General features: G+C 33.3%; 1 protein-coding gene across 6 annotated transcripts in view; it reads right to left on the bottom strand.

Moving 5' to 3' along the window:
• The window catches only part of LOC108904553 (Ca(2+)/calmodulin-responsive adenylate cyclase), a 350,154-nt gene that overhangs the window by 65,795 nt on the left and 270,029 nt on the right, over positions 1 to 14,330 (bottom strand). For all 6 annotated transcript variants that reach the window (XM_018707158.2, XM_018707159.2, XM_018707162.2 and 3 more), the window contains exon 6: positions 6,976 to 7,262. In XM_018707158.2, coding sequence (XP_018562674.1) covers positions 6,976 to 7,262 — 287 coding nt within the window. The remainder of the gene's footprint in view (positions 1 to 6,975; positions 7,263 to 14,330) is intronic.

Below are 14,330 nucleotides of genomic sequence, written 5' to 3'. Positions count from 1 at the left end.
CTTACCCTTTTTGAGTTATCTTGAAAAAGCCCTTTGTTTTATCTTTTTCCACCCTTGGCCGGGGGTTGAACAAAAAATTACTCTCACTTATTGTTATAATATACCTTAAACTAACTCATATCAAAAATTCAGCCAAGTTGGCAAAATTTCGATTTAAAGGCTTAGTTAATTGGACTATTTGTATGAGAATCAAGTTTGTTACATTACATTTACAAGTGTAAAAGATAAGGCAGCTGTGTGTCAGGAATTAAAAAATCTTAAAATTAATCTAATTGAAAATTACTGGCAGAAAACAATGGGGTATACAACAATCAATATTTTCATCATCAAGTAGGTAGTCAATAGCAGAGTGTCACAAGGGTCTGTTTTAGGTCCCTTAGTATTCACGATTTGTACATTTCAGTTTGAAAAAGTTCTTTATCACTGAAAGTCACAATTTTACGCTGATGATACACAACTATATTTTTTTTCGAAGACAATGAAATACAAGCTAATAAAGAATAACCGTTGACTTAAGTTCTGCATTAAAATTTTCAAGTAAATTTCATCTCTCTATTTACCCTTTAAAATAACGTTATTTGGAGGAGGCCCTGCTAGAATCCGATCTAAAAGTCGTATTAATAATAATTATTAATTAATTATTTATTTTAACATAACTGAACATCGACTTCAACCCAATGAGGTTACAAAAAAGTTTCGTTTAACTATGCTTTCGACACTTTGTTAATATTTACTGCACATGTGATAACATGGGCACGAATTTGAAGCCATTTTGGCGCCAGAACTCACAATATTCCAGAAAATTCCCCCCAAATTTTTATTCTTTTTTTGGGATTATGCTTAAGGATTGCAACGTCGTGGAAGAAGCCGATCCGTAAACTGGATTCCATAACTCTACCCCCATAATTTCGGACCCGCTGAACACGAATCTGAAGTCAATTTGGCACCACCATGCACCAATTTAGAAAAAAATGCACACCCAGTTCGTATGAAAGCGTGTTTCACTAAAAGTGTTCGGCAGTTTTTTTTTAATCAACGCTTTTGTTTATAACACACTCCTGTCTTCAAAATATACATGTGGATCTACACGTATCTGTTGGGTGTAACTTTTACGCAGAACACCCTGTCATTATAAGCCGTTGTTGTATTACATTACCTGCTGCTTGTAGATCATAAATGGCTAATAATGAAATTTCTCTCCTATCGATTTTCTCTACCGCCATAGTTGCATAACTATTGTGGGTGTATAATACAAGACATTTTCAGTGAATTTTATAGGAATTTGTAAATGTATGTGAAAATTATTATGCAAAAAGGAATTTAATCAGACATAATCATGTAGTGGATATTGATTTATATTTGTGCTTCAAGTAGATTAGGTATTTTTTCAGAAATAAGTACCTGTAATGTAGTGACAATAAAAAAACATGAATTGTATAATGACAATTCAACAAGTTACAAAAATCTTCGATAACATGATACACCTGTTTTTATCTTTGAATATACAATCAGGAACGAGCCAATTCGCTACTGGTAATATAAAGTGACATCTTGCTTGTACAAATTGAGCCAAATCAATAAGGCGATGCATATTTGATTGCTGTTGCATCAAAACGGCGCTTCAAGCTCTCGATTTACTACCAACTACACGATATGAGTGCTCTCAAGTAGATATAACGGTAGTATATTATGGCAGTAGAGGATCTTGTCAAAATAAATCCCTCCAATTTAATACACTTGAGTTTAGAACGACTAGTTAAATAATCCTATACAGGGTGTATTTAAATAAAGGAGAAAAAAGTGCTACCAAATAATATCAAAATATAATAATTGGCCCAAATGTACTATAGTCCAAAGTTGCTTTATTTGCATTTTACAGGGTGTTTAAGTTATTGAAAAACTTCACAAGTACCTACGTAAATGTCTCGAAAAATTTTTAGGCAGGCGTTCTTCGTAAAATAATGGTAAAGAAACTCTGATTTGTATATAGGGTGATTCACAACTTATCTAAAAATGATTGGGAATAGATGCTTCATGGAAAATGGCGTTAATATCGTAAAAACAAATTTTGTAAAATCCTTATAGTCTCCGAGAAAAAAATTATTGAAGTTGTAGTATTTTCAACCTTTACATCGCTGGACTATTGTAGTCTCTAGGGTCATTGTCTACAAAAATGGCTTTTGCTATTTATTTCAAATTTTTGCTGAAATAGTAAGAAATAAAGTAATACTCTCAAGTAACTTACGGGAAAGGGATGAGTAAAAAAGAGTAAAAAGTAGAAAAGTCTGAAAGGTATTGTAATGAGAAAGAAGTAATATTTAATTAAAAATATTTTATCCTCATCTAAAACATTTTGTACTTGTGCTAGGATTATACCAAAGTTTACAGAAATATTTATTCTGTAAACTTTGATTATACTAATACCAAAAAGCAGCAGCAAATGCTGTAAATACACAAAAAATACACCAGCACCCCTAGTTTCAACAGTGAAGTAGTAACAGGTTAACATTTCTTTCTGAAATAATTAAAAATTTTATTTACACTGTTTTTGTGATAGCGATATTAAGCTGATAAAGAACAGTTACTTCTCTTTGATCTGTGTCGAGGTTGAGAAGAGGATTGTTACGTATTATATTTTTTACCAATAAGTGAGGTTATGTCCATACATTTATCAGATAAATTAGACTATTACTCATTTGCGCATGATTTTAATGGTCAAACATAGTTCATATCATGATTTTCTTACTTACTAGCAAAAATTTTGAAAAAATAAAGTTTTGTAAAATTTTACCCTGAAATCCGATGTTAGTATTTACATTTTTGTGATAGTCTTTACATCAAAATTTTCCACTTGTTTTGGTTTTCTAACCGTAATATAATTTTATTTACGTTTGTTTGGACTGGGATTGAGCTGATCATAAAAATTTATTTGCTATTAAGAATCCAACGTCAATTTGATACAAGTGAAACACATTTTATTCTGGACGATCTGAAAATTTAAACAGGCCCCTAAATTTTATTACGGTTTGAAATTGTCCATCCAAGAGAGGAGAACCTAGAAATGAGGTAACAAAAAGTAAACAATAGTTTAAATTAGCTGGAAAATGTAGTGTTAAAAAATCTTATGCTTCACAAGTACCTACGTAAATGTCTCGAAAAATTTTTAGACAGGCGTTCTTCGTAAAATAATGGTAAAGAAACTCTGATTTGCATACAGGGTGATTCACAACCTATCTAAAAAAGATTGGGAATAGATGCTTCACGGAAAATGGTGTCAATATCGTAAAAACAGAATTTTGTAAAATCCTTATAGATTCCGAAAAAAAATATATTGAAGTTGTAGTATTTTCAACCTTTACATCGCTGGACTATTGTAGTCTCTAGGGTCATTGTTTACAAAACCGGCTTTTGGTATTTTTGCCAATTTTTTTCTGAAATAGTAAGAAATAAAGTAATACTCTCAACAAACTTACGTGAAAGGGGTGAGTAACAAAGAGTAAAAAAAATAGAACAGTCTGAAAGGTATTGTAATGAGAAAGAGGTAATGTTTAATTAAAAATATTTTATCCTCATCTAAAACATTTGAACCTGTGCTAGGATTATACTAATACCAAAAAGGCAGCAGCAAATGCTGTGAATAGAAAAAAAAAAGACACCAGCACCCCTAGATTCAACAGTGAAGTAGTAACAGGTTAACATTTCTTTCTGAAATAATTAAAAATTTTACATACACTGTTTTTGTGACAGCGATTAAGCTGATAAAGAACAATTACTTCTCTTTGATCTGTGTCGAGGTTGAGAAGAGGTTAGGTATTATATTTTTTTACCAATAAGTGAGGTTATGTCCATACATTTATCAGATAAATTAACAGCCAATTTAGTCTTACATATTTTTAATGAAACATTACCTCTTTCTCATTACAATACCTTTCACATGTCTCTATTTTTTACCCTTTTTTACTGGCCCGGTGCCCTTATTCGCTCCCCTTTCCCTTAATTTTGTTGGGACTATTACTCATTTGCGCATGATTTTAATGGTCAAACATAGTTCATATCGTGGTTTTCTTACTTACTAGCAAAAATTTTGAAAAAATACTAAAAGCCGGTTTTGTAAAATTTTACCCTGAAATCCGATGTTAGTATTTACATTTTTGCGATAGTGTTTACATCAGTTTTTCAAGTCTCAAAAATGGTTTACGTGTATAGCGACTCGGGAGTTGATGGATATCGTCTTAATTTATGGTGAAGTAAGACAACACTTGTGTTATGGTGAAGCATTTGTGTTATGGTAAAGCAAGACAACATTTGTGTTAGTTCGTAGAAAATGGATAAGACGGGCCCAAATGCGTTTACACGTCGGTGAACGAAATTTTTTTTTACACAATTGTAAGAATCCCCTGTACATACAAGCATTTTTTTGGATAAGTTCAGGATCACTCTGTATAATTATTTCAATCAGTGGTGTAGATAGTGGCAGAAGCATTATTAAGAACTATTTAAAACTATTGTTTACTTTTCTTAAGTTATTTTTCTCTTCTTGGACGGGTAATAGGTGGAAAGATAGGTACAAAATTTTCCACTTGTTTTGGTTTTCTAACCGTAATATAATTTTATTTACGTTTGTTTGGACTGGGATTGAGCTGATCATAAAAATTTATTTGCTATTAAGAATCCAACGTCAATTTTATCCAAGTGAAACACATTTTATTCTGGACGATCTGAAAATTTAAACAGGCCCCTAAATTATATTACGGTTTGAAATTGTCCATCCAAGAGAGGAGAACCTAGAAATGAGGTAACAAAAAGTAAACAATAGTTTAAATTAGCTGGAAAATTTTGTAGTGTTAAAAAATCTTATGCTTTATTTTATAATCTTATTTGCAGTACTGGAAAAGTACAAATAGTTGCATATTTTACAATTTTATATTTAAAATTATAATTTAATATAATACACACAATTGTACGTGTGTATTATATAATACTGTGATAATAAAACAAAAGTAAGCAACTACACTTTTACACTTAGTACATTTTAATTGCAGAGAAAATGCTCACGTAAGGCTTAAATGATCATAATAAGATAAATATACATGGTGTCCCAGACATACATTAGTGTCAAAATGTTAACCGTACACTTTGGTGATGGGTAACAAACATTTAAAATTTTAAAGAATTATATGATCTTAAAAACTAATTGTAAGATGATTAAAAAAGTTGTAACTTAAAATGAATTAATTCATTATTGTACATTCTTCTATTCCAGAAGACCGAAAATAATTCGCATTTTGTTATTACAGCACGTGTCCTGATCGGCTTTGATCAGTAACACACATGATTTTTTAGTCAGAATTTTCGAAGTGATAGAATGTGCATTTACTGTGTAATTTTTACTATTTTGTTAAACTATATAAAATGTAGCTGAAAACAAAATAAAAATCATGAATAACATGCTCCCGCCTGGCTCAGATTTTAATTGATATCTAAGAACGGGCGTGTTTCTGTTGAAACAGCAATTTGTCCTATAAATATTGAAAAAATTATGCATTTACGATACAAATATTTATGACTGAACAGGGTATTTTTGCTACAAAATATCAGTTTATATATTAAATTTTCATGATACTTTAAAAATACACTTCTCATCTCACATCCATTTTTAATATTTTCATATGGATAAATATTTTTATACCTGAGGTTTTTTTTAGGCATTCTTTATTTTTATTTCTGTAACATAAACTACAGCCTTCATCCTACCCCACAAAAAGTAATCTAGAGGATTTAGGTCTAGAGACCGAGGTGGACATGGAATGGGACCACTTCTACCTATCCACCTGCCAGGAAAATGATAGTTTAACCAATTTATGACATTATGGGTAAAGTGAGGTGGTGCCCCATCTTGTTGATAGTGTAATGTTAAGCGTACGTTTAAAGGTGTATCATCCAATTGTTTTCTTACATCATTTTGCAGAAAGTTTAAGTATCCTTCCGCGTTCAGACCAACGGGAAACTGAATTGGTCCAAGTAGCTGGTCCCCTAAAATTCCTGTCCACACATTTATTGCAAATCTAATTTGAGAATTTGTGCGCCGTATTGCCGGTGGATTTTCGTCTCACCGGAAATGGGTATTATGAATATCAGCTAGCTCTACGTTCGTAATAATATTAAATTTTTGATTGATAACAATTCGCAAAGAGTAAATAACTGAACTGTCAATGCAAATAACGCCAAACGCATGTTTGTTATTCAAAACCTGCGATGATCAAAAATATTGAAAATTTCGATTTCCGGTGATGAACACATTATTTTTAAACGGATTTTACACAAAAATGGAACATTCCACCAATATGAACCAAGAATACATTTTTTACTAAAAAACTCGGGAATTTCATACTTTTCGGTCAAAAGTAAAAAAAGTCAGCGCATAAAAAAGTTATGGTAAATTTTGGGCACGTAAGAGTTAAGTTAGTTACAAAATTTTATAAATTTATCTCAACTGGTTTCGGAGTTATTTGAAAAAAAAAACATCATCAGATTGGCCCCTTTAAGTGGCTATAACTTCCTTAGGATGAATTTTTGGACCCACGTTTATATAAAGAAAAAATAATCTTTTTCGACATAATACCCTGTAGAAATATAACCCCCTAATTTCGGGACACTCTGTATAAAAAATTCAGGCAAGTTGACCAAAATTGTGATTTAAGGGCCCATTTAATTGGACTAAAACTGTAATGCCGTTGAAAATATATTTATACATTTAAGGTTGACGACGTAATATTAGGCTGGCCATTTATTTCGTTTCACTTACTAGCACATTGCTGATGACCGTTTCGAGTGTCTAGTCATACCCCACCAGACGTTTTACTTAATCGTCCAGCAGGCAGTAGATATAATATACACAATAAAAAAAACAGCCAAATCAGATTTAATTTCAGTCCCTTGCATTGAATAACTTTATTTATATTGTTATTAACGTACCCAGGTTCTCCTCCAGCTTCCATGTTGTTAGCCAGAGTGACGTCGTTAGACCACACGTCGTACTGCCACTTCCTCAATCCCAGGACCCCGCACAGCACCCTACCGGAGTGGATACCCACCCGCATGTTGAGCTGCACGTCGGTGGCTTCCACCACGCTGGCGATGGCGTCGATCATGTCCAGCCCCATCTCCACGGTGCAGTGCGCGTGATCGGACCTCGGCTCCGGCAAACCGGAAACGCAGTAGTAGCAGTCCCCCAGGATCTTGATCCTCAAACAGTGGTTGTCCTAAAATAAAAAGAATACACAGTCAGACATGACTTGTGGTAAAAAAAACGTTGACAAGTCTAGAAATTAATCGCTTCTAAATATAATTTTTAAGAAAAAGCAAAGTGAAAATGATGTCAAGGGATGTATAATTCAATTGATGAGTGCTATTTTTCCACTTCTAATACTTCATAATAAATCAAAAGAGGTTTGCGATACTTTAAAGTACGTAAAACAACTTCAGAATAACAAAAAATCTCTCAAAATAGCCTTAAAATATTTAATAATAATTTTATGGTGCATAATCATGCAAGATATCTTCAAAATCCATTAAAATTGTCAAAACAGTTTTAGAATTTTTCAAAATTATATAGAAATAGTTTCTCGATGCTTCAAAGTCCGTAAAACAATACCAGAATAAATCAAAATTCCTCACAATCGTTTTACGAGTAAAATACGTAATAATAATTTCAGGATATATTATCACATATACATAAAAAAAAGCTTCAAAATACATTAAAATTCGTCGAGTATGCTTTAAAAACGTTAAATAATACGTCAAGGTATATCCAAGCCGCTTTGTTAAGCATTAAAATCAAAGCGATTGAGAGAAATAGACTGAGTGAGCAAAAACTGCAATTTACCTTCACAAATGGTGTTGGTTTCGCTTACCGTAGGTAGAGGAATTATTATTTTAAAATAGAATAAACTTGTTATAGGTATTTCATTGTAAAGGCATTTCGACGAATTTGGAGAATTTTGAATGTATTGTCAACTATAAGTATTTTAGAGAGAGGAAATAATCACCTTGTAACTATAGTCAAAACGTTGAAAAGATAAATATGTATGGACATTACTTTATTTGGACACATATTTCGTTAGTAGATTTTTACAAAAGTACCTTCGGTGCAAATATCCATTTAACTCATTTAAAATTTATAAATATAACTGGAATCAATTACATATCCAGTTGCAAATTGAATGCATATGGAACTGACCCTTGCACCATAAAAGTAACTAAATAAGAGGCTTTTATTGGATAGGGCGGATCGAACATGCATTCACTGAGGCCATCTCACGTTGTTGTAGCAAAACATTGTCCTTTATGGACATTGTTAAACAGAAATCTGCAACCACAGATCGAATCTGTGTTTCCAAGCTTTCAATCAACAGAAATAGAATGCGTTGACTGAAATATTTCAATCAACGTAGAATGTTGGAGGTTTGAGGTTATAGTTTATAGTTTATCTTCAGTTCAGGTAGGTTGCCGCGTTTTGTGCATTAATAAATTTGTTTTGTTTTAGATTAATGTAATAAGGGATTTATTGAATTAGTCATCTGAACTGCCTTACTACTGTATTTTTATTCAAAATGAGTTTATCTGGTAGAACTACACGTCAATGTTGTGCTCCAAATTGCAAAAGCACTTACTATATGAATGTCTATAATGCGTCTTATAGAAATAAAAGTTTTTTCAAAATTACAAAAGACGGACAATTACTGTGGATAAAATCAGTTCGAACATTATATAAATCAGACTGCTCAGACAAACACAGATCATTATTTTTGTGAAGACCATTTTGAGTTAAAATGTTTTAAAAACAGTAATAGGAATAGTCTCAACAGAAATGCTGTGCCGACATTATTTTTAAGATCAACTACTAGTTCATATATTAATTGTAATAATATCACCTTGGAATCCTCGGATAGTATCCAATATTCAGCCAAACAATTTGTTAACGTAACATTACATAATTTTCAGAGTACGAGCTGCCAAACTTCAATTTCGGATGATTTTTCACCTCCACCTTTTAAAAAACCGAAAAACATATATTCAAAATTGTTATTTCCTACAAGCGCTACTGCGAGCACTAGGGCCATTACTGAGATTACTGATAGCAAGTTGAATGAAGCGGAATCTGTTGGTCTAAATTATGACACTTGTAAAGATCAAGTAACGGGATATGTCGATCTTGAGTCCCTGGGTAGACAAAATGAGGTAGCAAATCATGCTCTAGAGTTTTTTTGGTACAAGATATTAGTAAACATTGGAAGCAACCTATCGTGAATTATTTCACTAACTGAAATAATTTCATCATTGCAGTGTTGTGGATTAAAAATAATTTGTACAGTTTGTGATCAAGGTTCCACTAACAGATCAGCTATCAGACAGTTAGTTTCTGAGTCATCAAATAAATCCAGTTTTAATGTTAATGGCGAGGAAATTATTCCCATTTTTGACGTTCCTCATTTGCTTAAAAAGACCAAAAATGCTTTATATAACAATAATATTAAATTTTCGCATAATAAAACAGCAAAATTCAGCCACATAGTAAAATGTTATGAAATTGATAAATCTAGGCGCTTCCAAGGTTTACAAAAGATACATGACCATTATTTCGAATTAAATCGTAGTAATGTTAAAATGAAAGTAAAAATTCCAGCATAAACCTTAAGTGCATCTGTAGCTCATGAAGTTGAGGCAATGGTGAGTAATCCCACTACTGGCATACCTGCTGAGGCTATTCATACAGCAGAGTTTACGAATGATATTAATGATCTTTTTGATAATTTAAATTCTCGTATCATTCAGCTAAATAATTGCAGTTTTCTAAAGTCGACTATTACTACGAAATCAGCAAATATTACATTTTGGAATGATATATTGGAAGATATTCAGTCTTGGCAATTTCAGTCTCATAAAGACAACAAAATAAAAAATGTACATCCCGTAAAGTGTTAAAACATAATTAAAGTGTTTCAGAAGTAATGGGTCATGGAACAGCTGTTAATAGTTCAGGTTAATTTTAATTGTTAACTTCAATTATTATCAATTATTAGTAGCTGTTTTGTGATCTATTACTTATGAAATGCTTTTTATTCTGTGTAATTTATTACATTTAAATTTACCGCCATTATGATGTAGCGACATCTATTATATAGTAGAATTAGAGGTTACTCTAATTGTGTTTTCCCATGCAGTTTCCTTAATTATTTTATGGTCTGTGTGTGTCGTTTCACTACACATCAGCTACAGATGGCGTACTCTTCCGCTGCTGCCGGCAAAAGACACAGAAAAAAAGCCTCTTATTTAGTTACTCTTATGCCTTGCACTATGCACTATGTCCATCTTGTTCACTCTCTCTATAAACTAGTGGATCCATTCAGTCATTGTTCCCGATTCTTCTACCGGCTGTTTAATTGTAATGCACTCAGCATTTTGTGAAGAATATTTAAACCCCGGAAACTTGGTGAATCGGGGGCCAGTCCGGAGCCACTTTGAGAGCCAGTCGATGGCCAGGAGCCAGTTCACCATTTTTATCCTCCACATGAAAAGCAACCCCTGTTTTATATGTATAATAAAATTAAAAAATTTATTGATGTGTCTCTCTGTTTTACCCTCTTAGCGAGTAGCCCGAGAAAATAATATATTTTTTTAATAGTTGTTTTGGTATTTTCAATAGGTAACGTGAAAGTATTTTCAGCTTCTTCAATGCATTTCGGCGTTTTATTTTGACACACATCTACTTAGACTTTTACTTCGATTAATTTTTATGTAATTTAACACTTTTTGTAGTGTAATTAGAAGTTTTAGAACTTACGACAGAATGAAGGGAAATATGAAAATTTCAAAATATTTCGAACAACTTATTCAAATTCAATACACTTGTCAAGAATTTATTATCTTCCCTTTTCCAGATTCTGTAATAAAATAAAAGTACCACAAACAAAAATGATATAAAGCGTGTCGTTTCTGCTGCTGATTTGATACACTTTTTGTACAATTTTAGACTCGGGCAATATTTTAACCACTTTTTGCTATGCAAACTGCAACAGGGTTATCAGTAAAAGTTACTTAAATTTGATTTCCGTGCTCACACAATCACAAAACTAAAACAGTTATTTTTTATTCTAGCTTGTGAAGTATCAAGATAAAAAAATCAATTCGAGAATATAAAAGCGACCTCGCAACTGTACAGAGTGTAATTTTAAGTCGGGGTCATATTTATACAGAGGCTGCCTTTGATCTTTGAAAACACGTAGCAATAATATATTTGTTCTAATTCCTTCGTAAAAACTTATTTTTTTAACCATTTTTTTGTAATTTTTTAACCCCACCGCTGGACAAGCTAGTATAATCTCCAATAACAGCTCGCTTTAGTCGCAGCGCAACCACAATGGTCTTTGACGCTCGTTACTTTTGTTGAGAGTGTTCGCCACACAAATAGTACTTAATAAGTAACCTAGTAAAAAACTCAAGCAGTAAACAACAATGATAAATGAAATATATAAAAATAAATCGTCTGTTTACTCATATAATTTTTATAACACTTCTCTGAATTTGTCCCCGTCCAACATTAGCGTATTAGTGTTCAAAGCTCGCATAATCTCTTAAATGTGTAACCTGCTACTTTTNTAAATCCCAACATATTATATATTTTGACACACATCTACTTAGACTTTTACTTCGATTAATTTGTATGTAATTTAACACTTTTTGTAGTGTAATTAGAAGTTTTAGAACTTACGACAGAATGAAGGGAAATATGAAAATTTCAAAATATTTCGAACAATCTTTAACATTGGAATATACTCGAAATACATCGAAATATATGGCACGCACATTGTAGACGAATTTATTATCGGTTTGTTGAGCCCGAAAAAATACTATTCAAATTCAATACACTTGTCAAGAATTTATTATCTTCCTTTTTCCAGATTCTGTAATAAAATAAAAGTATCACAAACAAAAATGATATAAAGCGTGTCGTTTCTGCTGCTGATTTGATACACTTTTTGTACAATTTTACACTCGGGCAATATTTTAACCACTTTTTGCTATGCAAACTGTAACAGGGTTATCAGTAAAAGTTACTTAAATTTGATTTCCGTGCTCACACAATCACAAAACTAAAACAGTTATTTTTTATTCTAGCTTGCGAAGTATCAGGATAAAAAAATCAATTCGAGAATATAAAAGCGACCTCGCAACTGTGTATCAACAATACAGGGTGTAATTTTAAGTTGGGGTCATATTTATACAGAGGCTACCTTTGATCTTTGAAAACACGTAGCAATAATATATTTGTTCTAATTCCTTCGTAAAAACTTATTTTTTTTTAACCATTTTTTAAGTAATTTTTTAACCCCAACGCTGGACAAGCTAGTATAACCTCAAATAACAGCTCGCTTTAGTCGCAGAGCAACCACAATGGTCTTTGACGCTCGTTACTTTTGTTGAAAGTGATCGCCACACAAATAGTACTTAATAAGTAACCTAGTAAAAAACTCAAGCAGTAAACAACAATGATAAATGAAATATATAAAAATAAATCGTCTGTTTACTCATATAATTTTTATAACACTTCTCTGAATTTGTCCCCGTCCAACATTAGCGTATTAGTGTTCAAAGCTCGCATAATCTCTTAAATGTGTAACCTGCTACTTTTAACTATATGGACCTCTGGATAGGGAGTTTGTTTGGAATTTAATAACGATGAAAAATAATAAATTCACAATTAGATGTATGTACAGTCTTCTAATGCGAAACAACAACTTCGCCGAATCGCTCTCCCTACACATGCACTGTAGGTTGCCTACAATTCATGTACTTGTAATACATGAGTATTACAGTGGCGGTGTACACAAGAATTAAAGTGCATTTTAAAAAACTAATTATAGCTCGACTACTTATTTGATTAAAAAAAAATCAGATTCTTATTTAGGGGAACAAATACTATTACCCCTAAAAAATTGACCCCCACTTAAAGTTACACCCTGTATATGTTGGAAAACTGATTCGAAGCACTATCAAATTTGATGAAAAAGGGACTAATAAAATAGTTTGACGTTTATAGAAATTATACATGGCGCTACAGAATGAGGTTTTCAAAATCCGGAAATGTGAAATAAAGTTTTTACAGAAGTAGGAAGTGCTAGACCTTTTATCACTTGGGTAGCTGCCCATCCATTGACGTTATTGTCGTGGTTGTGTACGGTCAGCTTCAATTTCGTCCCGCAACATGGCCCCACGATGGGCACCATCTCGTGGAGGTGTATTGGTTGCCTCTTGGGTTAGTCCCGGCTGTTGAGACCGGCCAGCTTCTCCCCTGAGCATCATCATTGGGTTTAAGACCCGTATGATAGGCCGGTAAGGATCGGATTGTCCAGGGTCCCTCTTTACCGCCGGTGCCAGTGCGTTGGGCGCCTGCTCGGGGGCTGGAAAGTTCCCTGGTATCTCGTTCCTCTCCCTCTTGATGTACGGGCCTGCGGCCATCATCCAGGGGAGGTGAGATTTCCGATCCTCCGCCATCGTTCTAAGTTCAATATGACCAGATGGAGATTCCAAGATCTATTTGTTTTGTATGTTTCGACCGAAACGGCCGTTGGAGCACTTCACTAATCTGTTTTCCACTTAGACTTGAGAACGGGGTTCGGGCTTTTGTGTCCCCTGTATGCACTTGGTTCGGATATGATACCATAGTGCCTGAAAATCACTGTCTCTGATTCACTGTTTTTTAATTTACTATGTACGGACTCCTTGGATGCCGGTAGCGAGGCTTCTTGAAGCTTGTTGTAGCATGAAGCTGACCGACAGTGTTAGAGTTGGAGATTTGTGTATTTCTTTTAGTTGAGAAATAATAACTCAAGAGTCAGTAAATATACAGGGTGTTAAAAAAAGAGTGTAAAATATTTAAGGAGGTAATAGTATGAACCAAAATAAGCAGAAAAATCTCAATAAACATGGGTCCGCAAAGTAACGGTTGCGAAGATATGGAATGTTTTATGTTTTTTAGCCCATAGGAACGCCACCGAAGCGCGACGTCTTTATGTTGACGCTTATCCAAATCGCCAGATTCCTTCACAACGCATGTTTGGAAGAATTCACCAAAGATTGCGTGATACCGGTTCCTTGAGCAAACAGTGCCATTTATCCGGAAGACCAAGGTCGATATCCACTCCTAGAGCAGAAGAAGAAATTCTAGCACTGGTAGAGCAGAATCCAGGTACGAGTGTGCGGAGAATATCAGCCGAGGTAGGAATTAGTGGTCCTCTTGTTTGGAGAATCCTTCACGAGCAACTGCTTTA

The sequence above is a fragment of the Anoplophora glabripennis genome, unplaced genomic scaffold, assembly GCF_000390285.2.
Source record: "Anoplophora glabripennis isolate ALB-LARVAE unplaced genomic scaffold, Agla_2.0 scaffold99, whole genome shotgun sequence".
In the NCBI taxonomy this organism is placed as follows: domain Eukaryota; kingdom Metazoa; phylum Arthropoda; class Insecta; order Coleoptera; family Cerambycidae; genus Anoplophora; species Anoplophora glabripennis.
Note: the sequence above shows the minus strand (reverse complement) of the source record. Positions and strands in the feature narration are given on the sequence as shown.